Consider the following 25,470-nt stretch of genomic DNA (forward strand, 5'->3'; position numbering starts at 1 on the left):
CATCCGCTTCTCCCTTGGCCTCGAGCCTCGTCCTTCAAAACTTCCGGTTGGGCAGGCGATGCGTGTCGGGATTGGTAGTCCTAAAGTGAGGCGTGGCGCGCGGAGGAGGAAGACTTTGCTTAAGCGCACAGGCCCCAAAGTGGGCGTGAGGCGAGGATGAGTGATCCGTTTCCAACGCGACGTAGGGCGGGGGAGGGCGTGCACGGGGAGTCGGCTTTAATCTCAAGACCGGCTTCGTTGCATCAGCTGGGGACGAAGCGTGGTTGGGAGGCAGAGGGAGGACGGAGCATGAAGCTGTGTCTGAGCGAAGGCAGCCTCGGTGGGCTGAAGGTCTTGGCGGCTGCCAAAGCCACGGGCGCTCCTGTGGAGCTGCAGTGGCTTCCGCAAGAGGGTGAGTGCCGGGAGGGTGGCGGTTCCCCCAGAATAAGGCGGCCCCTCCTCGCAGGGCCGGCCGGGCGGGGCAAAATCCAGTTTTATATAATTGAAACAAGTCCTAGAGGAATGGGCATTTATTGACATAAAACTCGAGTCAGTGAATAACAGAATTAAACGGGTTTTTCCTCTTTAGGACTTCTCTTTAGTCATTCCACTCTCTTTGCACTGTCCTTTAATTTCCCTGCTCCCCCATCACTTCCCCTGGGATAGTGATGGACTTTATTCACTTCTGCTTTTCTGCATACGTGGTTGAGAGTAGAGAGTCTGAACCTGCATTCGTGATAATACATTCACAAGTACCAAGTGATGGATCGACTGGAGTAAATATAACTGAACTTAACAGGTGTATTCCAGTATATGGCGGCTTATTCATCAAGTATCTTTTTTTGGAGGGGGGGGATTTTTCCTTTTCTTTCTATTTTTCTTCCCTGTTATCTCTTTTTTGTAAGGCTTCCATATTTGAATAGGTGCAGTGCAAGTAGAAATTTGATAGATGGAGCCTGCCTTATTCTCTAGTAGTTGCAAGTTTTGATTTGGAAAACACCTTTGCCAAATTTTCAGGGTGGGGTTTTCAGTCTTCAAGAGGAAGGGAAAATTGTGTTTTCAAGCAAAAGAAAACCACGTTGTCATTCCCTGGCCTTTGTGCGTGTGTACATCAACACACACTGCTCCTATTGTTATATCACCTTAATACATGCTGTATTAAATAGGATAAAATTTTGGGATGCGGATATAGTTTTCTCCTCTAATTTGTCATTCTTCTTTGACAGCTCATGTAGTCCCGTTCCTCACCCACCCACAGCTGCCAGTTCTGCAGCTGGAAAATGGATCCTTCCTCTTCTCCACAAATGCAATTTCTCAGTAAGTAATGGGGTGGTGAACATTCTCTGTTTCCAGGGCAAGCTTCTGGTTGGATACCTAATGTGATTGTAATGCTGGATAAACATTATAGGCAGATAGGAGCATCACTGAGTTAAGAAAAAAAAAAGAATGGTTTCTGAGAATCCAAAGAACTTTCTGTTTTGTGTTGATTTTTGCTGTTGCCTAATTTAATAGAGCGATTCTACATTGAGCAGCAGCCAGTTATATGATTTTACTTTCTTTCTGAGGATCCTGATCATGACTGTGCTCTTTCATTTAAAATGTGTTGCATTTGCATCCAAGCAGCCAGTAGTGCTCACATTTAGCAGAACTTTTCTTACATGAAGCAATAAGTACAATGGAGAGATGAGAGGAAAAAGGTGAAGCTGATGAAGGACATATTAGAAACTTCTTTTGTGCTACATAAACATCTTAAGGTTGTAATCTGGATAGTTATTTGCACATGTCCAGCTCCCTATCAGTGATTTTCCTACAGTATCAATGAACCTAAAGCATGCTGAGTGATAGAGACTTTAGCGTCATTGCCATGATATCTTTTTTGTCATAGAAATAGATAATGGTCATTTGAGAGAAAATATGGGACACCGTCGAGTAGAAGCTAAAGCTTATCCTAGCCTATGGCAACTCAAGCCACTGAGAATCAAGCATGCTTCTCTTTCCTCAGTACTGTCATGAGTTCTTTTTCCATCCCCCAACATGTGATGGGACGTTGAAATAGCACAACAGGGAGAAAGAGGCTAAGGGTGCCCCTTCCTGTTCTCAGTTCTTTGGAGCGGGAAGGAGAAACTTCTGCTCTTCCCACAGTATCCTTGTAATTGAGCCACTTGTATCGAGAATAACAATGGTATGCATTTCTAAACTGCTTCTTGGCCATATGGATAGCTATAGACATAGCTTTTAAAATTTTAAAAATCAAAATTACAAACCCAGTATACAGAAACAGTAGAAATACCCATTGTGCTGTCATTTGTTTGTCTGTCTGTCTGTCTGTCTGTCTGTCTATCTATCTATCTATCTATCTATCTATCTATCTATTGGATTTCTCCCCCGCCCATCTCCCCCACAATAGGGGACTCTATTAGTATTAGTATGAAGAAGCATATGAGCTGATATTTGCACTGGCTTTCTCTTTCTTTATCACCCTGAAATATGATAGAATATTGGAAGAATGAGGTGGAATGTGAGAAACTGACCATCATAAAGCAGCTTTTCTAGAATGTTTACAACAGGAACTAGAGGATGTGCATAATCAAGATACCCAGCAAGCCCCTATTTGAGTTAAAATGAACAGAACTATTTTCCTATGTAGGATCAGTTCCCATTATTTGTTTATTTTATAATTTCCTTTTGTTAAAGGATTTTAGGTGTTCTACAGTTTTAAAATAGCTATATTTTAGCTTTCTTTATTACAGAAAGAAGAGGGAAAATAAGTACATTCAGGTACCAGTTCTGTTTTCATTATGTTATAACAAGCAAGTAAAAAGTTATTAACTCTGAGATGGGAGGAGATGAATGTCTAGAAGCTACACTCACGTGACATGGCTCCGGAAGTTATTCCTACCCTTGTGAATTTATTTTCATATTCAGGCGGAGCATAAGTCAAGATGTCTTGGTCACTTGTACTGGCAATCATTTACTAGGTCGTCCCAGAATCCATACATGAATCTTTCTTTTAAATTTTTTTTCCTCTCCCAAGAGGAGCAGCCCCACCCTCCCAAATCTCAGTGGTATGACTGAGATCAGTATCACCTTGGAAAGAGTGGCCAGTTTCTTCTCATTCCCACTACCCCACATCTAGGAAAACCAGATTGATGACAAGCGGTACCTATATAACTCCCCACCTTATAGTGTTTTTCTAAGAGCTTGTCTCATTTGTAGACATTGGGAAGGACAGTTAATTCTCAGGTAAGTTGCTTGGAGGACATGTATGTGTGTGGGAGGTGGGTTGGAGAGGTAGTTGACTAGAGTTAGTTTAGTCCCAAACATAGCTGCATTTATTTTAAATCAAATCATCTTAGGGTTCATTGGCTGGGTCATTTAACCATATTTAGCTGTCTGCATGTCTAAGCCTATCACCCATTATCCATGAGAATATGGCCAATGTTATGCAGGGCTGGCTCTACCATTAGCCAACTGCTTCGCCAGTGACTGGGAAACAAGAAGGTGCAATGAGATCCTGTTGGTGATAGTAGCAGACAGTCTTGTTCTTCTTAAGCTACCTTGCTGTTCTTGGGTAGAGTGGACCGTTTTGGTCAACTTCTGTAGATGGAGTGTACAGCATGTATGTGTGTATGGGGAGCAGGGTAGAACATCTTGTCCTTCATCTTAGGCAGCAGAGTGTCTTGGACTGGCTAGGGAGTAACCTTTTTCTGTGTCAATTTATCTTAAGGGTGAAGGAAGTCAGAATATGAGTTTTTGAAAATAAAATTCTGATTCTGGAATCCCAGGAGAATGTGGGGATTATTTGTTGAGTTTGAATTCTGAGAAGAGCAATCTTTCTAAAGGCCCACAGGATCAGGGCAAATCAGGAGAGAGATGGTTCCTTTCAAAAGGCTCTTTCAAAAATTTTGGGAGTGTGGCTCCAGGTCAATCAAATACTAGAATTGAGAGAAAGGCACTTGGGCAAGATACTTTTGGGGGCTCCTTTTAAGCTGCAAAAAGTGGAGGTGAAAACAGAATTGACCATCCTCCAACTCTGCCACTTTTTGGAACACACTGTGGATGTAGCTGGAGAATAAGCATATGCATGTATACATTTCAACAGAGCAGGGCCTTTTCTTAAAGGAGAGAAGAAGGCAAGTTTGGAGGGAAGACACAAAGTGTATTTCAGAGATGTGACTAGTAGAGGAGCAAATCACATTCTGCACGTAACTCTGAGTCCATTTTTTGTGGCACTAGAGAGCCACAATATCACATCACCAAAATTCATTAGCAAATCCTTGATTTCCTTTTGAAGATGAACAGGAAAAAAAGCTTATTAAACTTTTGGAAAGACATAATGCAACTTAAGCTGCACACTTCTCTTCCCCCAAATGTCCCAAACCCCCAACCTTCAGAAAAATGGCCTTGCCCCATTTACATGATATCCTTAGGTTATCATCAGGCTACACACGCTTATGCACACACTCACAGAGATCCATGTGGAAGAATTGCAGACCATGCTACAAAATGCTTGTCTGCTTCCAATCTACTGAGACAGTACATTAGCAATACCATACATTTGCTGCCCATTCCCTAAGTAACACGTGTGTGTGTGTGTGTGTGTGTGTGTGTATTTGCAACAATTTAAGGTGGAGAGTTAAACTAAGAGAAAGACTAGTCTCATGAGGAGTCTTGGATATAGGTCTGTAGCCTGCTAAATATTACACCCTACCGGCTTTCTAATGTTAACATAAGTAATGGATGCACCTAATATTGCAAAACTAGATACTGGTAGTCCTCATTAGTACCAGCAACTTGGCCATTAAGCAAAATGGTTGCTAAGTGAAAGCGCACCTGTGCTTATGATCTTACAGCTTTCCTTTGCTTTACCGACCTGCAAAGGTTGAAAATGTGAGGTTTGGTCACAAAGTTACTTTTTCACCACTATCATAACTGCGAACAGTCGCTAAACGAGGACTGTCTGTATAGGAAGTGTCAGCAGGTTGTTGCATCTGGATGTCCTCATCTGGCTATAAAGCTAAATGGGATCAAACCAAATAAGTATTTGGAACAGGTTAAAAAAACAACATCTTGGCAGTGGCAAACCTTTTCCTTAGACTTGCCAAGAAAATGGATGCATCCATATAGTCACAGAGTTCAACTCAAGAGCACCTCTGTTCTAGAAATGGAAAATCATGAGAAAGAATCATCCTTTGCCAGAAGAAAATAAATTCTAGATTGGGCAGGGCTAATGGTAGCCTCTTGTGAGATAGCAAGAGAGCTCCTCATGGTAGAACAAAGGCTCTTCTACAATATTTTTAATGTTCCTGGAAGTGCATTGCCTGAGTGTGCTCACCCCCTTCTATTTGTTTATCTTCTAGATACTTTTTCCGCTTATCTGGAAAAGAAATGAGCGGTTTTAAAAATGAGCAGAGTGATTTTGCCAATCAGTTATTTGAATGGGATGTAACTGAGCTAGAGGTGAGTAAATTGGCCATGTATTTGGGGTGGAGTGGGTAAACCATTGTTCTTAAAGGGAAGAGGTCTCATTGTTCAGGTGATGGTTCAGATTATGCCCAGCTATATGAGTAGGATGTATGGAGAGGAGCCAGTCGATACCAGAGAACCTCTGACAGGTATAGTATGTTTCTTTATGCCTTTTGTCAATGAAGGGTGAACCACTTATTGCATACATATGTGGATGAAGCTGTGTTTCTTCCTGTAGCCTCTGTAGTGTTTAACCTAGCGCAGTGCTTTTCTCTTTGGAGTGAGCAGCAGCATTTTACTTAAAAGAAAAAAAATAAGGTGTGCCTCAGGTTGCCCTTATATTGGAAGTTAATATTGTTCACTGCCTCAACAATATTTCAGTTCATTGATTTCATCATTTCAAATTCAGTGGGACTTAGTGACTGGAGGTGCGCCACATGATAAATGATGACTCATGTTTTATTGGTCATAGTGGCTGGCTGTCAAGATCCACCTAGCTAGCAAACTCAAGAAGCGAGAACCACATTGATTTGAGGAAAAACACTTTTAATGCTAGTTAGGGTGAAAACGTCATCTTGAAAACTGTAAAAATAAATTTAAAATTTAAAAATAAAGCAGAGTCCATTAAGGTGGAATCTTTGAAACCTTTCCTTCCCCTAGCTGTGCTGTCTTTTCTTGCACTCACTGAACTCCTTCTGTGCCTGGTTCTCACTATCTCTCATGGTGGTTCATACAACATACTGAATAAAACTAAACCAAACATACTGTGTTGAGTGAACAAATCCAATGTCAGCACTCATACACTGTGTTAAGTGATCATATGATTTGTGTGGTTTGGCCTTAACATATTGTGAACCTAGGCCAATGTAATTTGTAAGCCAAGGTTTATGGCAAACTAGGCAAATATTTTGGCCCTGGGAAACAACTAAAAGTTTAAAAGCATGTGATGAGCACACTCACAAAACGGTTGCCATAGAAGACTTGCAAAACATTTTATTTACCAGAAGACAAACTAGTTCTCCCCACCTGCTCACCCCTACCATGTTAATGGGGTCTTTGTGGGACCAAAGGCTTTGTTGCAAATAAAGTGCCAGGCATGCAAGGAGTCTAGAGGCACACGCTGATGCCTGTGGAATATTTACTTGTGCCTAGTTTGTGACTTAACATAATGTATGAATCCAAACAGTGGGACAAGTAAAAAGCTACACTTAACACTGTTCCCTCATTACTGTTTCATTGCTATATAGGTGAAATAGAGACAGAACACCAAGACAGTTTGGAGTGTGTAAACAGTCAACATTAGAATGGGTGGCCTCTTTGTGGAGGAAAGTGAATAGGTGCCTTGGGGGCACCAGTGGAGGCAGATGTTAAGAATCAAAAATTTGCATGCACTTGCTGTTTCTTTCTCATAGCTCCATTCTATTTCGTGATCACTCTGGGTTATAGCAGTAACTTGAAAGTTAGGTTTGTAAGTCTAGTAGCCCAACGCTATTACTATGCTTCATTTTTTTTCTTAAGAAAGAGCCAGTATAGTGTAGTGGTTAAGGTGTTGGATTAGGTTGGAATGACCCAAGTTCAAGCCTACTCTCAACCATGGAAGGTCACTGGGTGCCCTTGGACCAGTCACTCTCTCTTAGCCCAACTTACTTCACAGGCTTGTTGTAACAGAGAAAAATTGGAGGAGGAAGTCACTGAGTTCCTGGAGGAAAGGTGGGATATAAATCTGATAAATAAATACAGCAGTATGAAGATGATCGCAGCATAATTTTCAAGCAATGACAAAAGACAATAGAGGGAGAATGAAGATCAATTAAAATGCCTCCTTTTCCTTTCAGCCTGCTTTGTCTGCAGCCTTGTATCTTCATGTTGTACAAGAAAAGAAAGGAGAGGATGTTTTGAACATCATCCGGAAGCCATTGGACTACCTTGACCAGATTCTTACCAAAAAGGGCACCTCTTACCTCACTGGGGTAAGTAAGAATCTCTGTAAGCAGATTTTGCAGTACTGGCTGACATACAAGCTGACGTGTGTGAGAATTGAAAGGATACCTGGTGGTTGGTTATAAGATATATAATACCTTAACGTATAAGGTATTATATATACCTTGGCATTTTGTAAAATTAAATTTAAAGTACAGCACAGTTAAGTTTTATGTGGATTATATCACCATGAAAGTATTATTCAGGGTCAGAACAGAGCATGGAGGAGAAGCCATAATTCTTTTCACACCTTTCTTGTAGCTTTTGAGATTTCCACAAGCATTGTGTGTACGTGGAGAGTTACTTTAGTAAATTTTAAGGACTAATAGCTAGGCCTTAAGAAAATTAGTAATGAGAACTCAAATACTCTGGGTGCTTAACTACTATTCTTATGCTTAAAGCAAAATACGTATGTCCAAAGTCTGGTAAATGAGGGGCAACCTCTTTTGGGACATGTTGGTCACACTTTGGGGGGAAGAATGTCAAGGCCCTTTGATAGGTGGAGTGAGTCTCACGAATAGAATAATCTCTCCAGAGAAGAACAGATTTTTAGCCTGTTCTTTTCTCTCTTTTGGTTCTTGTGGGAGACAGAAGTTACTTTCAAAGGTGGATTCTTTTGGGAGCTTGACACACTTTTTTATTACCTACAAAAAAATAGTTAGCAAATCACTGTTTTTTAGTTCTCCCCATCCCATTTGGTATCTTTCTCATTCATTCATTCATTCATTCATTCATTCATTCATTCATTCATTCATTCATTCATTCAATTATTAAACTTGTATGCCGCCCATCTCCCCCAACGGGTGACTCTGGGCGGCTCACAATAACAAAAAAGAACAAACACACCAATCCCTCCAACAGTGACTAAAATCCATAAATAATTTAAAAACATACATTAAAAATGTCCTCAACCCCCCCTGTATATTTTAGCACTAAAAACCTTCAAGATGCTGGGGGGGGAGCCAAAACCCATCACCCCACCAGCCATCTCCACAGGTGTGAGTCCCCATCCGGCCCCCAGGCCTTCTGGCAGAGCCAGGATTTAACCCCTTTTCTGAAGCCATGAGGGAGGGGGGCACACCAAACCTCGGGAGGCAAGGCGTTCCATAGGGCAGGAGCCACAGCAGAAAAGGCCTTCTGCCTAGACCCCACCAATCGGAATTCCTTGACCGGTGGGATCTGCAACCTGCCCCTTCTGCTGGACCGAGTGGGGCGGGCTGAAACAACCGGGGTGAGACGGTTCCTCATATAATTATGGGAAGGCTCCAAAGATTCCCAGTACGATGGATGAGAGAGCCACGTATGGGTTGCAGGTTGCCCACCTCGGTTCTAGATCTGTTTTCATTAGGAAAAAGCACTGGGGTGTCTTTTTATCTTTACAGAGTTATTTCAGAACTGACTTGATTGTTGTATATCATCTCATATGGAGCCAAATTCTGGAATGTGTAAATAAAAATTGCCATGTGATATATAAAGCCAATTAAATAGAAGTGGTCATTGCTGTACTAGCTTCTCCTGGCAGTGTTAATGGTAGACAGGAGAATTTGCGTCTGTATTATTAAAGAACTATCCTGATTTTTTGGAGAATGTTTTTAAAATGTAAGTAAAATGTTGAAGCTGCCCCTTCTGTGTATCCAGCCTGAACCAATTTCTTCTGACTTTTTAATCCAGGATGTTGAGTCAGCTGCTGATGTTGTCTTGTGGGGATCTCTGTTTCCTCTGTTAAGAGATGAATCCTTCTTACCAAGTGAGTGATGCCCATGGCTTAGTTCAGCTTTCTCTAACCTGATAACCTCCAGATGTGTTGGACTTCAGTTCCTTCCATCTCCCAAAGTTGGGGAAGGTACCAAAGGTGGCCTCCATGCTTTAAGACAACTAGATAGCAACTTCTGTTTACCATTTGGCTGCTAGTTTGCACAACCCCTTTTTTTTTTTTTTTTTTGCTGTTCCTTTATCAGTTCATATTTGTTGGAGAGAAGTTCCTTCTCTCACTTTCTACCTTCCCTAAATGATGGAGGTACCTCGATAATGGCTAAAACAAAATCCCAGGTACCTCAAAAAAGGCTGTCTTTGGAGAATCTCTTCTACACCAAGCCATCATATACAGGATTCTGGGACATTGCTGACTGCATGTTCATCTTTGCTGTTGTGTCTGTAACTGCAAGGGAAGACTAGTAGTAGGAGGCAAGATCCTTTCTTTCAGGCATGGATTGTCTGCCATTACTGACCTTTTTGAGGAACCCCTGCTAAGTGTCCCAGGATTTAAAAAGGGGCACTTGGCTAACTTTCGAGTGCTGTTTGGATTCTTAGCTTTAACTCTTTGAAGTTATCTACCCAGTTTATTCCTGTAGTGTCTGGCATGCTCAGACTGGCTTCTTCATTCTTTGGTCTACTTTTCTAATTAATTGTGCAGGGGGGGCATGAATGAATCTTGGCAGTTAGGCTTACTGGCTCTTGCCTGCAGGTATGATGGGGGACATTAACAAAAATATTCTCTTTGGAACCTAACCAAATGAGAGTTTTTTCTGGCAATAACTGTGTTCTAATTTAATATTCAAGATGAGCTGAAAGCCCTGAGGAGTTGGTTCCAAAACATGAACCTGAAGGAACACTGCAGAAAGGCAGTGGAATCTATATGGACGCCCAAGGGATTGCTGGAACTTAAAGCCTATCTACAGAAACATCCTGCTCCCAGTATGGCCTTTGAGAAATCAGCTACCAATGAAGCCAAGGTATTCATCCTCCATTTTTTGTGTGAAGCAGGCCTTTTTGTCTCACTTAATACAAGAGCATCTTAAGTCTGTAGCATAATAAGTTGAGGTCGTTTAATTAAAGAATTCCTTGCACTTATCAAAGTGGTGAATCAAGGAGAAAGTGAGACGAGAAACGCCCAGCATTATCTTGGATGGACTTTAGCATACAATTACTTCAGATTCAGAGGAGTTCCAGACTATCGGAACAATGGCTTCAATTGTTGAATAGGATCTGAAGTGGGAAATGCTATGGTCTAGAAAAACGGTAGCCCTGTGTAGGCGAGAGATGGTATCTCCTGCTTAGAGCTTGTTTTATTAAATAGATTAGCCCTAAACTACTACTCCATCATTTAAGGAGGGAAGGTAGCCAAGGGGAGGGTTTGTGCTATGGTGGTTGTTTTAGATTTTGGTATTCCCTAGCAATTATCATGGTCCATTAGTAACTCATAGATGTGGGTTGCTGAATATCTAGAAAGCAGCTTTTCAGGATGTCTGTCCTTCTCTCTAGGCAGAGGAATCAATCCAGCAGCATTTGTCTGATGTGGAGATTGAAGCCATTGCTGAAGTCTGGAGCAGAGGACCAGCCAGCCTTCCTAGCCCTTGGAAACCACAGCACCCTATGTAAGAATCTTGTTGGGCTGAAATGCCTTTGTGGTGGTAATAAGGGGTGCCAAAGAAGATCTTAAAACAGAGAAACAACTCACCTTCTCTTTGGGCTCCAAAGGACCCAAACAGTGGGATGTGAGGCCTCCCTGTGTCTGTATTCACTATGAATGCTACACTCTAAATATAGTATTAAGTATATCAGTATTAAAAGGTTGTTTCCCAACCTTAACATTATCAAAACGCAGCAACCTAATTCCCTACAGCACCCATTTGTCTGTTTCTGACACAGAAACATGTAGCTTTCCGGATACTGTTGTATTATAATTTGATCGTTGGCAGTGCTGGCTGGAACTGGAGTTTCAGCAACATCTGGAGAGCCACAGATTATTCACCTCTTGATGTTTACTAACTTCTCATGGAGGTTTGGCACAACCCTGAAAGTTAAAAGCCAATTCTCAAATCGTTCAAAGTATTGAGATCTGCAAATTCATGAATTTGTAAAAGGCCAATTTTGCCTATAAAAAGTTAACATTTCTAAATTATAGATTCCTTAGGGAACTTTGTTGCTTCCAATAGATGTGCCCTTGTCTTTCCTGGGGCATTGTATAGCTTTCTCCATCTGCCTTACTTCTCCCCTATCCCATCCCACTTCAATTATTTGAGCAAGCCACAAATCTGAATTCCTCTCTGAACTCATGTGTCTGTCCTCCCCAGAGTGCCTGTGGAAGGCATGAAGAACGTGCTGATCACAAGCGCACTGCCCTATGTCAACAATGTGCCTCATCTTGGAAATATCATTGGCTGCGTTCTCAGTGCTGATACCTTTGCCAGGTAAGTTAAAGTATCTCTTTCCAGGCCAGACTCCTGGTCCATGTGAACTTATCAATTATTCTAGCAGTGAATTTCTGAATTCTGCCTTTGCCATACCTGCTGCCTAAGATTGTGCCTTGTCCTGGAGCTGTTGGATGTAAGACCTTTTGCATACAAATAATGTGCTGTATTGGAGTTATGGTCCATTCAACATAAAACAGGATCATATGAAGCCTTAATGCTTATTGGTACCAATAAGTCTCCCACTTTTGAAACAGGTAGCATTTTTTTTTTTAGGTACTGCCGTCTGCGCAATTGGAACACACTCTATGTGTGTGGTACTGATGAGTACGGTACTGCCACAGAGACAAAGGCCATGGAGGAAGGACTGACACCACAAGAGATCTGTGATAAGTACTACTCTGTCCATGCACAAATCTACCAATGGTTCAACATCTCTTTTGATTACTTTGGTCGCACCACCACAGCCCAACAGACCACGTAAGTGCTGCAGTTAGAAGTATTTTCAATTGGGAAAGAAAAACAGAAATGAGACATAAATGTTTTTTTCTCCTTCCCTCTCTTACAGTCTTCAGATTTCCTAAGTTTTGTATTGTAACTGCGATAAAGTTTGCTCCTATTTTGGAGCTAGCTAGCCAAAAGGCTGACAAATGATCAAAGGTAGTTTCTGTAGCTAACTTCAGAAAGTGTGCAGAGGTGAACACTTTGAATGCTCAAAGTAAAGAACTGCTATTCATTTAAAGCATTATTATCCCATCCCTTAGCCAAGCTTTGACATCATCAGAGAAGAGCAACTATTGCCAGTCACAGTTAGAAATGACTGCCCAGTTTTGGCAAGTTTATCATCTCCTCCTGTTACTTATCTATTGTGATACATTCCCTTGAAACTCTAACCATCAGTGGAGAGATTAGTGGGCATTTCTTGAGGGCCTGTAATTTCCTTGTCAGGTCAAATTAGTGGATCGCTGGGAGGTAACAGGTGAATGCTTTGGAAATGTCCATTGCATAAGTTGGTTTGGGATGTGAGTTCTTTCTTCAGAGTAAACTTTGTAAATTTCATTCGTGTGTCACAAATGAGGATATGGCAGGACTGAAAGTAATACAGATCATATGTTCGGTATCCTCTGTTCTGTGTTGGCCAATCTGAATATACAGTAATTCCCAAATGAAGCTATGTTCCTGATTCATTAGCTTCTTGCTTCATCAGTTTGTAGGTGATCCTATTTTGTAGTAAATAGATGCCAAAAGTTTGACAAGATTTTTATTTTCACCACTGTATTGAGAAAAATACAAAAGTATTTAAAAGTGTTAGATGGCATTAAGTCTTAATGGCAAGCTGGGAGATTTAAACCATTATTTGTTGAACAGGCCATAGTTATACTAAGCCAAAAACAATTAACCCAAGTTTCTTGAATATAAATCAACTTGATCAGTCTTTGGATTTCTTTGATCTGATTCACTCATCATTCTAAACCCAGAACAACCCATATTACCATTATGTATGAACCAGGTTATAGAAATCCAGACATGGATCAGATTTACTTATTTTCAAGGAGCAGCCAATCTATTGCCCTTCATATATTTTAGATTACTTGGCTGATGGCTGCAGTGGCTGAGAGTTGCATTCCAGAACATGTGGAGAGCATTCAGTTACCCATCATTGCTTGTATTATTGAGATAGGTCATGTTGTCATTTTAACTTAGTGCCTTGCTTTGAATTCCACCATGTCAACATTGGCCACATCTTTGGGACGCAGATAAACAGCTTAATTAAAATGAGCCAGGGCTCAGTACTAAATCCAGATGTTATTGTGCTCTGCTATACACCGAGAGGCACTCATCCACTCACGGGCAATTAACAACAGAGCCATGGAATTATACATTGCAGGCCAATATGCGCTGCTAGATATACATCTGCATGGAATAAGACCACAGTAAGACCACAATGAGTCATTTTGCTTTCAGGGCATGAGGTGCTTTGCCTGCCTGCCTACCTGCCTGCCTACCACTATACTAAAAAAAATTCAGAAGTACAAATGAAATAGACATGTCAACATTCTTTGGAAACGGAGACAAATTAAAGACAAGCAATGCTTTGCTGTCAACAGGCATCCATGTTTCCAAGCTACCCTTTATACTTTAAAAAATATTTGGGTGTATGTGTGAAGATTGGAAGCTGTTCCTTACATCTCCCCTTCTTTAACCATTCAGAATAGCGCAAGGCATCTTCCAACAGTTGCTGGAGCGCAACTATCTTCTGACAGAGACTGTGGATCAGTTGAAGTGTGAGAAATGTGTGAGGTTCCTAGCAGACCGCTTTGTGGAAGGCATCTGCCCTTTCTGTAACTATGAAGAAGCCCGTGGAGATCAGTGTGACAAATGTGGCAAACTCATAAATGCCACTGAACTTAAGGTACTGTTGTTGAAACATTTACACAAGCCTGAACCTGATCTTCAGAGTGGACTCTTTTTCCAATAAAAGTTGATGGAATCCAAGTAATCTGTTTTACTGAGACTCCATTAAACTAGATAAGTTCTTCTCTCCCTTTCTTAAGCACAATCCCATTACTCTAGTTCATGTTCCCTTCTCAGCCTTTGAAAAATTCTCCCATGATAGTACACTGAACTATCTTGCAATGTTTAATTTTGGTTTAGCCAGATGCTGTGATTTGTAAACCATGGTTTATGACAGTAAGTTATTGAGCCTAGTCAATTGTGACTTATTTACTAAACCATGGTTAAAGAAAACCTACCTTAATAGAATGTATGCCCTAGTGCTTATACAATACTTAGACCATGGGCTTTCCTTATGACAAATCAGAAGTCAGCATTATTGTCCTCATTGTACAAGTCAAGTCTTGCCTTAATTTGTCTAATGAATCCATATCATTAAATATCAGGTATATCTTCATTCACAACTCAATTATTTACATCTCTCTCATGGCTGGAGAATCCAGCATGCTGCAATCAAAGGGAAAGTCAGATATAAGCAAGTGATGCATTTGTCTTAAATTCTTGGACCTTGCAATACAGTAAATAGGATTATTTTTATTCACACTGATGTCCAGTCTCCCCTCAGGATCTGAGATATTAACACTGTTGTAGAAATGTTATATTTTTGTCTCTTTTACTCTGTTAGATTTGTTGCATTTTATTTTTGCTATTGTAGCTTTAAAAAGAATATTTTCCCTTGTTTCGCTTTTTCCTTTGTTTGCTGTGCTACTTATATTGCTATATTTCCTCATGGCCATCTACAGTTTTAGAAAAGGACAAGCATACTTCCATATTTAACTTCCTCCTTGTTGTTCTTCACTTGATTTTCCCTCCCTGCTTTTCCACTTTTATTTTAACACAATCTCAACATTATTGGATCCTTCCCGCTCCACTTAAGAGATACTTAAGAGGTTAAGTCTCTTAGAGGGAGCTCAGTTAAAATTGACCTTTACCTGGCCACAAGCAGGCAGCGTCTGGATTTTTTACTATCTATAAGAAGTCAAGACTTGTTATAGATAGTAAAAAATCCAGACGCTGCCTGCTTGTGGTCAGGTAAAGGTCAAGACTTGTTATAATAATTTAATAATTAAAATATTTTTATAATAACGAGTTAAGACTTGTCAAGGGCCTATAACTCTTTTGCACTGTCCTTAATTGTTACTGATAGCTCAGTTTCCTGACCATTAAAACCCATCAGGGTGTTCCCCTCTGCCATCGTTTTTAATTTCCTCTCTCTTGTTTGCATTGGCCATTTGACGGCAAGGTTTATCCATGTACAAGAAATGTATTCAGATTTAAAATGCTGTGAGAGGGAGAAGTGTATAACAAGGCAAGAGAGACACGCCTGTGTTGTGCTTCTCCCAGTTCCAGGGTTTTAAAATAAAATGCCATTTCCTTTTGCCCTGCCTGCATCTGCTGCTAAATTCTAGCTTTGGTTCATGGGCCTAACTGTAAAATATTGCAGTGTTTGATGGGAGCAGTCTCTGTGTAGCATCGTCTTTCTTCTGGACAGTTGGCATGCATTCATTCATTCATTCATTCATTCATTCATTCAATTTCTCCCTGCTCAGGTCCCCCCAATGGGGGACTCTGGGCGGCTCACACAAAACATTAAAACCATAAATATATATAAATACATAAAACCTAAACATTTAAACACAACATTACTAAAAAAAGGAGAAAGTCCAAGGAGATGATGGATCTGGGGCTGAAGACAGCAGGCCTCTATGGGGCCAGCCATCCCCACGCTTGATGTCTTCTCTCCCCACCCCAGGCCAAGTGGCAGAACCAAGTCTTCAAAGCCCCCCGGAAGGCCAGGAGTGAGGGGGCCAGTTTCATCTCTGTAAGCAGAATATTCCAAAGAGCGGGGGCTACAGCAGAGAAGGCCCACCTTCTGGACCCCGCTAATCGGAGCTCTTTTACCGAAGGGGTCCGAAGCATGCCCTGTGTGATTGGGTGGGATGGGTTGAAGTCATGGGGGAGAGGCAGTCCCTTAGGTAACCTGGTTTTTTCTTGAAAGGATGTAAGGACAAGGGCATTCCTAGGATTCAGAGGTATACTACTATGAAATAGGGTGATTCTGTTTAGGTAATTTGCTGAACAAATTATCTCATGATGTGTTCTTCTTTCCCTTCTGACAGAAACCAGTGTGCAAAATCTGCCAAGGAACTCCTGTGGTGAAATCTTCTGAACATCTCTTCCTGGATCTACCCAAGGTGAGTCCCTTGTTCTTCTGTCTTTAGAAGGTGGTATTCTGTGATTCTTTGAATTAGCATCTGGTGGCAGTGATGAGCTGCCAATAAACCAAGACTGAATCTGGACCAGACAGAGGTGCTTCTCTTCAAGAAGTAAGTGAACTCTAGAATTCAGCAGATGGGAGATATTTCTAGATTCAACTTTGCACCTGGAGGCACAGCTGCCTTTGCCCAGTTTAAAATAGTCTGCCAGTTAAGCCGGTCTTTGATGAGGCCTAACTTGATCGTGAAGACATAGGACTTAATTAACACCTTGACTGGATTATTGAAGTGGGCTTCACTTGGAGCTATCTTTGAAGAATCTTTCTAAATTGGAATTGGTCCACCCCTAACCCTAAGTTGATGCTATAGGAACTGGTTCAAATAATTTTTCCACTATTTGCCCATCAGTTAAAGTCTTCATCAGAAACCACAGCTTCAGGAAATAGATGCAAGTGTTATACACATTTGCTGAATATTGATAGTTGATATCAACAAACACAACAATACAGTTCACTTTATTAAAATTATATTGACTAACAATCTAGGAGAACTTATTCTAAAGTTTTATGACATATGTAAAATGATTTTCAAGGTGCCTGTTTACAAACAAAAGACATGGTGTGCACTGGGACGATTTCTACCATCAGAACCAGGGAGTGGGGACAAACCTTGACTGAATCTTAAGGCTTCTAAAGCTCCAAATAACTTAAAAAATAACTTGACTGAAAGATTCTGCCCTGAACAGCATATGTGCATACAACTAGTTCTGATAAAGGCATATCTAAGGTACAGCCCCCCACCCTTCTGTTACACATGATGTAATGTTCTGATAAGGGCAAGATTAATAATGGATATAATTAACCTGGTACAGGCACAGGAAAATTAATTCCCCTCTTCAGATGAACAAGGTACTTTGATCCAAAGAAGGCAATAGAAAATTTCACTTCCTACCTGGATTACAGGTAGTCCTCAATTAATAATGGTAATTGGGACTGGGAACTCCATCACTAAGCGACATGATCGTAAAGCATGATATCACATGACCATGCTGACTTACAATGGCAGTTCCAGCCGTTCCAGTTGCTGTTGTTAAGCGAATCCCATGTGGTCATTAAGCAGGATGTCATACGATCACCGTTTGTGACCTCCTGCAGACTTCCCCATTGACTTTATTTGCGGGAAGCTGGCAGTGTAAATGGCAATCATGACCGTGGGACACTGCAACCATCGTAATTGTGAGCTGGTTGCCAAGTGCCTGAATTGCAATCGTGATTTTGGGGACGCTGTGACAACTGCAACTTTGAGGACCAGTTGTAAGACTCTTTGTTCAGCACTGTCGTAACTTCAAACAGTCGCTGAACAAATGGTTGTTAATCGAGGACTACCTGTATTACTAATGTTAGAATAAAGGAAACACAAAATCCCAGGTGTATTCCAGAAGGGCAAGTTATAGACAAGATTAATAAATAATAAAAATGAAGAGATGGAATGAAGCACATTATCATTAACTGGGTAGAATATCACTTGGATAAAATCCAAATAGATTTTTGGATAAAATCCAAATAGATCAAGAAGCCCAAGTTTAATGTATAAGTGGAGACTGGGAGGAGACTAGAAAGAATTACAAGGTCCAAGCACAATCAAGATATGGTTAAGATATGAACTGTCACCACAAAAATACGTGGGCATTGATCATGAGTCCTTTGTACCTTAATCATCAAGTTGGTCTGCCAGTCACAAAGGGTAAGGGAGAACAAAACTCTTACATATCCTTAGCTGTAAATCAGCCTAAGAAGTACTGAAAAATGGAAATACGCCAAGGGACAAAAGATTATGAGTAGTAGGAGGTAAGCAGCAGAAAGCAGTGAGAAGTAAGGCACTTAGCAAAGATGGAGGCTTTAAACTAAGCTAAAGAACCAAATACAAAGCAGGGTTATAAAGCTCTGTCAGATTGACCAACCAGGATCACCTGGAGACCAAGCATGTATTGCTTCAAAAGAAGAGGCCAAATTTGTTGCAAGCAGCTGACCATGGTGATGTTCATCAGAAAGTAAATCATAACTAAGGCCAGAAATTTCCAACACACCATGCTCTAAGTGTGCTTTCTTGCAAGGGATGCTCTGGTTCGCATGAGAGGTAGCCAATTGTCTCATGACATTGCTGGAATGACAGGACTGAACTCTTCAATTGGATCTGTCTGTCTGTCTGTCTGTCTGTCTGTCTATCTATCTATCTATTCAATGTACATATGGCTGTGATGATATGATAAAACATAAGATAAACAATATTGGAAGAATTAACAGTGGCTTCTAAGTCAGTATAAGGAAGTAGCAGAAATGGGTGTTAATTACTTGTATGACCATTTGGAAAAAATAGCAGTGTGCAGTTTTTGGATCCAATTTTATTTTGTCTATTATATAAATTTTCAGCTTGTTTTGCTTTGGGGGACAAAATGGGTGCCGTAAGTCTTACAGAAGTTTTCATCTTGTTCTGTAAAACATTTCACATTTGACAACTATGAAAAATCAGCCCAATATTTTGGGGACTTTAAGGGGTAAAATAACAGAAAAAGGTGAAACATTTCTGTCCTATCCACTCTGCAAGTGGCAGGCACAAATGGGTTACTTTTCTGATCTACTGTATTTGCCACAATTAAGCATGTAATGCTTTTTGTGTGTGAGGGTGTGTTTGTCTTTAAATATTGTTTTTTTTATTTTAGTTTTAATTGTTACTCTGAGTAGTATATAAGCACTAGAAGTGCAGGAGATAAAATGTTAAAATTGATGCAAGTAGAGATGTGATATTATTTGCCTAACACAGTTATCATCATAGCAAGTGCTACATCCTGAAATATCATAGCCAGAAATCCTGTCTACTGTCTCTTACTTCTCAACAACTAGTTAGAAGACAGTCTGGAGAAATGGTTGGCTGTGTCCCAGTCCAGTGGGGATTGGACTCCCAACTCAAGATACATCACTCGCTCCTGGATCCGCGATGGCCTGAAGCCACGTTGTATCACTCGTGACCTGAAGTGGGGTACACCAGTTCCGCTTGATGGCTTCCGTGATAAGGTGAGGAATGGGGCAGGGAGAGTCAAAGACATCTTGTTTGGTGGGATTGAGTGTCACACTAAGTGCAAATTTCACTTAACCATCAAGTGTCAGTAGTTTGGGATTACAATTCACACAAGCCCCATCTAACAAGCCAGTGGTTAGAGAGTATGTGAATGGCAGTCCTAAAGAACTGAAAGTCTATCCAGAACATCTGCTTTGAAGTAAGGACAAGAATCTCTGTGTGAGCAATGATACCAAAATGTGAACTAACTGTATTTACCAGAAAGGAACTTGAAGCTCCTCCCAATCATTACCTTTAAGGTAGGGGTGGGATATTGTCTTATTTTTCTTTCAAACTAGAGGTAGATGCTATTGAAAGGGAGAACTAGCATCTGCCGCACTGAGAATGAGGAGTCTAGAAAAACACTTGTGAAGTCCCTGAGGGAGAGCCATCTCTGTCTCTAGATTTCAGATGTGTCTTCTAGAGTTCTCACTCTCAGCGAAGCTGAAGTAGTCCCCTTCTCCTACCTCATTGCAGATGTTCCACATCTAAATGTAGAAGATCAGCAGTCCTTTGTGTGCATGGGTTTCCCTTCCTGCCAGTCATATCCTTCCCTTCCTCATCTCTTTCTTCCTCCTTTTCCCAGGGCAGCTATACTCTCTCCTCACCATCTTGGGTTTTTTCCTTCTTTGTTTTTTTGCTCTTTCTACTGGAAGAAGGAAGGATGATGAATCGATGTGTGTATGAGAGGGGAAGTGAATGATGGTTTGCATGTCTGTGTGCAAATTGGGTATCAGTTAATTTTAAATGGGGTGTCTTTTAAAAGCAGTTTTAATTCTGTTAACATTTATTTCACCATCCTGGTTCTGGTTGATTGGTTGGTTTCTGGGTAGTGGGGGTACTAGGTGTCCGGGGGAGGCGTGGGAGCCAAATCGGTACTTTTAGCAAAATGATGAAAACAGAGTTGTTCTGCAAGCTCTACCCCTTTCATAGTACATCATGAGATCATATGTACAAAAGAAGAGTTTGCTGAGTGATGCTGCCTTTGTCATTTTGCCAAGAATGTTGGATCCTTCATATGCATCCACATGTATAAATGCATCACGTGTGTATGTGTATTGGGAGGGGAAATCTCCAGAATCAGATTTAGCAGGAACTGGCAACCTTCAGTGGACAAGGTGGGAAATCTTATATCGTGTATACGAGTTTTTCCTGTAAATTCTTCCTTGGGAAGGAGGCCCGTTGTTTTAATTAGGGGTCATCATCTTCCTTTAGAAAAATATGGTAAATAATGGCCAGGAGATGTGCAGTGGTGCGATATGAAATCCAAATTTCAGTTCCTTATGTTTTTGCAAATATTTCCTTTTCTGTTCTCTGTGGGTCATCTTCTATCTCTGTGTGTATCTCTCCCCCCCACCCCACTTTTAATAGGTATTCTATGTCTGGTTTGATGCTCCAATTGGCTATCTGTCTATCACGGCTAATTACACTGACCAGTGGGAGAAATGGTGGAAGAACCCAGAACAGGTGGGCCAATCCAGGCACTTTCTTCTGAAAGCTAATTCCTTTCTCTGTATTAAAGATAATGGTAATAGATATAAATACATAGGAATGCATCTTTACAAACTTTATAATACCTTGTCTTTTTTATTTATAATATGAAAGTGTACATATTTGTGAAATTTCCTGTGTTATTCATTTATATATCTGTGTAATGTGTATAATATAAATATATTTGTGGCTGGAAAATGAGGCAAATCCTCCATCACACAGTGTAGACTCTTCTGAGCATTGAGCACGCTTAGTACTTAGAACCAAAATGTCTTAAGTTCTTCAGCTCACCCCAGCAAGTAACATGAAATTATTATATCTTTAGGAGATCTGTACCTCTGATTGTTGTAAGACATATTTTAAAAAAATAATCACAAGACATGCTGTCACAATCATTAGTCATTTGGGGCTACACAGGATGGGAGGGAGTTGTCAGAAGGTGGAGGTAGAAATGTGCCTTATGCCATGTTTTTACTCTTTCCCTTCAGATTCAGCTTTATAACTTCATGGCCAAGGATAATGTTCCCTTCCACAGTGTTGTGTTTCCTTGCTCATTGCTGGGCACTGGTGATAATTATACTCTAGTCAACCATCTAATTGCAACAGGTAATTGCTGGGGGAGTAGATTAACCACAAACATCACTTTTTCATTCCTGGCTCCTAGTCTTGTTGGGTGCCTTGGAATCAAAAGTTGACCAATTCCGTTCCCTTTCTTCTGACAGAGGGACCCTGATGGACTTCCTAACGTCACCCTCTTTCTTTCTGTAGAATATTTGAACTATGAGGATGGCAAATTCTCCAAAAGCCGTGGTGTGGGAGTTTTTGGGGATATGGCCAAGGACACAGGTATTCCTGCAGATATCTGGCGCTTTTACCTGCTCTACTTGCGGCCAGAGAGCCAAGACAGTGCCTTCTCTTGGAATGATCTGATGATCAAAAACAACTCAGAGCTGCTGAACACCCTGGGCAATTTTATCAATAGGTAAATCTGGGCAAGAGAAGAGTGGGTCCATAGTGTGAATTCAACATAATAATGTGGTGGCTTTGCTTTGGGTACTGGTGTGAACTAAAGGGCAGTATAAAAAAAAAAAAAATCAAATTCAGGCAAACTATTTATTAGCTAACTGCAAAAGCTGGCCTAGAGTTAGGAAGAGGAGAAAAAAGTGAAGCTGCATAATAGGAAGGAAGAGAGGTTGAAATTGAAAAGGGCCTATGTGTGTTTGCATGTGCATGAGGGTTATTTTTTCCACTCTTTCACTGTGTCTTCAAGTCAGTTCCTTTTTCAGGCTCATTTCATATGTAGTGTGTGATGGCCCAAGTGGTTCTCCAATTCTCAAGAACATCAACATCTCACATAGCATTGTGTGATATTTTGGTGTTCATGTATGAGACTGTTGAAATCTCACAAGATGTGCTGACATTATGAAATGTTGGTCATTCTTTAAAAAAAATAATACTTCAGGGGGAAGCCATTTTAGGAAGCATCAAGCATTATGTTGCTCATAGGAGTTACATTGCTAATCTTTACTTTGTCGAAACACAGTGTGTTGAGAGTGAGGTGGGGGAAATCTTGACTCCAAGGGTAAATCACAAAGAAAAAAGAAACTTACTTTGGCTGATACAAGAATTTACTAAGTGGAGGCACTATAAAAAAAGAAAATTGCGGGGGGAGCACTTTAATCTGGAGTTCCACACTACTTCAATCTCTGTTTATAAGTCCTTTTTCTGGGGTCTCCTGGAGTGAGAGATTCAGGAACAGGCCCGTAGCTGGGAACTGCAGAATGTGGGTTAGGCAAAATGTCAAGTAACCAATGGATGAAGTCACAGCCTTGTGTAGAAGTCTTTCATTATTTGTCCAAGAGTTGCCCAGATGGGTAGATTGTGATAGTTGAAAGCAAAAGATGGGAATTAGTCTGGCTTTCTGTAAATTTCTTATGTCCAAACTTTAATGTATCCTCTCAACTCTCTTCCTTGTCTTTGCTTCCTTTTTCAGAGCAGGGACTTTTGTGTGCAAATTCTTTGGGGGCTGCGTCCCTCCGATGAACTTGAACCAGGATGACAAGCGCTTGTTGGCTCACATCACTCTGGAGCTGCGGCAGTACAATCAGTTGTTGGAGAAGGTCAAGTACGTCCTAGAAATCTAGCATCTGCCAGTAACTCTAGGAGCTGTGCAATCTCTAGCTTAGACAAAACATGTCCTGAACGGTATGCATGCATAACCGCAATGGTAGAAATTCTGGAGAACGGAAGACTTGTTCCCATCCTCTCTCTGCTTGTGGAGAGTCATCTGAGCTACAGACTGTCCCCAGATTGGCTTTGAATGTGTGAAGCAGCAACACCTGAATATCTAAATGCTTGTGGATGCTGGTTCCGTAATCCTTAAAACTTTTTCTTCTAGACAGTCTTGAATTTTCTTTGGAAGCAAACTGTAGATGAGATTATTGTAGCTAACTGGGAATGTTTTGAGAGGTCAAATTCATGTATGTCAAAATGAGGTCAGTTAAGCCTTGCACTAGATTGGCTATGTTAGCCTTGCAGATCTGGACAAAAATGGTTAACTTACAAATTCCTTTATTAGTTGCCTGCCCACAAAGAGTGTTGTAAGTGGCTGCTTAAGAGTTTGAAAGGAGAAAGCCCAACACGTGATTTACTGAAAGCTTTCCTGCATGTTTGCATGGGAGGGCTGCTTAGTTGTGCCAGGTATTTCCCAGCAACAAAAATGAGGAATAAACTGCCATTTTCTTCCTTACCCTGCTTCAACAACCTTATCTCTTGGCTCTTTTTCTCTCATAGGATCCGTGATGCCTTACGCAGCATCCTGAATATTGCTCGCCACGGCAACCAGTACCTTCAGGTCAACGAGCCCTGGAAATGCATCAAAGGCAGTGATGCAGACAAGTGAGTTTCTGATACTGGGCAAATGCTATTTTGTGATGATCTGCTTTAAGCAGAACCAACTGAGGGAATTCTCCTCCCAACTTTGTGATATACCTTACCTGGATTAGGTTTGTTATTGGAGAAGAAACATGCATTGGTGCTTGTGAGCTGGGTTTTATTTTCAGAGATCAATTTTGTCTATAAGCTGTTGCACCATTTTCTTGGCTTTGCTGCTGCTTCCTTTTTAGAAATGTTTTTTCTTTTCTTCCTAGAAAACGGGCAAGCACAGTGATAGGGGTGGCTGTCAACATTGCAAGCCTGCTGTCAGTTGTCTTGCAACCTTACATGCCAAGTGTGAGTGCTACAATCCAGGACCAGCTGTGCATTCCATCCAGCTTCAATGTTGTGACCAATGACTTTGTCTGCACCTTGCCGGTTGGACATCAGATTGGCACGGTAAATGCTGTGGGATAGAAACCATGTGGTAGATGGCGGAAGCAGTGCTGAGGACCAGTTTTCCCAAATAGCAGATAAAAGAATAAAAATACCAGCTTAGATGCAGTCAGGATTCATGTAAGAAATGCTGTTCCATACTAAAAAATTCCTACAGGCTGTTGTGTGGATCAGGGTGGGAAACAAATGAGGAAAATAGCTTCAATGTATTCTAGTGAATAAAGCCACATGCTGCAAAGGAAAACTTCAAAATCATTTATTGTTTAAATTATTTTCATGGTGCCAAGGTTTCTTCCATTGGTAAATGTGGCTATTAGGCTCAGAGAATGATTTAAATCAGGATTCTCCAAAGTGGTCAATATTGACCCCCAAGGATCGACGGGACTATCCAAGGGGTTGTTTTTGTTGTTGTTGTTGTTATTATTCATAGTACTATTAATTAAAGTAGTATGTATTAAATTATTTTCATATAATAAATGATTGGGGGGGTCGATGAACAATCTGAAACTTCACGAAGGGTTGATGAGCAGAAGTTTGGGAACCCCCAATTTAAATTCCCCCCCCTCCCCAAGTCTAAGTGTTGTCCTGTAGTCTTTCATTTTGGCAAAATGTGATGCCAGCTTAATTGTGAAATATAATTTTATGTAAATTATTTTATTAATTATTATTTAATATTATTTAATATTAAGCTAAATAATATTAAACAAAAGCTTCATGGTTACACAGACAGAAATAGCTATGTTGGGACCTTAAATTATGCCATGTTACCCATCCACTGTCCATTGAGTTCCAAACATTTCCATGCAACCTGTGAACGAGGATGCTGGGTACAGCACTCGAATGATAAGTCTCTAGAATGCACAGAGTCCTGTATGTGTGTAATTAGGTCACAAAGTACCCACTGGGTTTTTCATGTTCTTCTACATTTCATACCAGGTGACTCCTTTGTTCCAAAGGTTGGAGGCTGAACAAATTGAAAACTTGCGGAAGCGTTTTAGTGGAGGACAGGTAAGGAGTGGTGGCTGAACTGACTCATCTAGACCTTTTTGGAAGCCTTTTGCAGTGAGAGGAGACATCCCTGCTCCAGTTCTTAGGCTGCTTAATATAGCTGGTATGTGTGCATCCAGTCGTAACTGTACCCCACAGCTTCATGAGCTTGGAGGACAGTAGCCAGATGAGTCTTTTCTCTA

At 40.8% G+C, this 25,470-nt stretch overlaps 1 protein-coding gene across 2 annotated transcripts in view; it reads left to right on the forward strand.

Annotated features, from left to right (window-relative positions):
• Positions 1–104: 104 nt before the first annotated feature.
• Positions 105–25,470, forward strand: part of MARS1 (methionyl-tRNA synthetase 1) — a 29,253-nt gene continuing 3,887 nt past the window's right edge. For both annotated transcript variants that reach the window (XM_007422062.3, XM_007422061.3), the window contains exons 1-19: positions 105–391; positions 1,206–1,296; positions 5,340–5,439; positions 7,281–7,415; positions 9,097–9,172; positions 9,985–10,157; positions 10,687–10,799; positions 11,499–11,615; positions 11,892–12,095; positions 13,827–14,028; positions 16,250–16,324; positions 19,246–19,416; positions 20,831–20,926; positions 21,439–21,556; positions 21,719–21,932; positions 22,944–23,075; positions 23,744–23,848; positions 24,100–24,283; positions 25,217–25,288. In XM_007422062.3, the coding sequence (XP_007422124.1) occupies positions 157–391; positions 1,206–1,296; positions 5,340–5,439; positions 7,281–7,415; positions 9,097–9,172; positions 9,985–10,157; positions 10,687–10,799; positions 11,499–11,615; positions 11,892–12,095; positions 13,827–14,028; positions 16,250–16,324; positions 19,246–19,416; positions 20,831–20,926; positions 21,439–21,556; positions 21,719–21,932; positions 22,944–23,075; positions 23,744–23,848; positions 24,100–24,283; positions 25,217–25,288 (2,613 nt within the window). In that variant the 5' untranslated portion in view covers positions 105–156. The remainder of the gene's footprint in view (positions 392–1,205; positions 1,297–5,339; positions 5,440–7,280; positions 7,416–9,096; positions 9,173–9,984; positions 10,158–10,686; positions 10,800–11,498; positions 11,616–11,891; positions 12,096–13,826; positions 14,029–16,249; positions 16,325–19,245; positions 19,417–20,830; positions 20,927–21,438; positions 21,557–21,718; positions 21,933–22,943; positions 23,076–23,743; positions 23,849–24,099; positions 24,284–25,216; positions 25,289–25,470) is intronic.

The sequence above is a fragment of the Python bivittatus genome, unplaced genomic scaffold, assembly GCF_059951505.1.
Source record: "Python bivittatus isolate LINGU-HERP-01145 unplaced genomic scaffold, Pbiv_v1 ctg000220_np1212, whole genome shotgun sequence".
NCBI classification, from domain to species: domain Eukaryota; kingdom Metazoa; phylum Chordata; class Lepidosauria; order Squamata; family Pythonidae; genus Python; species Python bivittatus.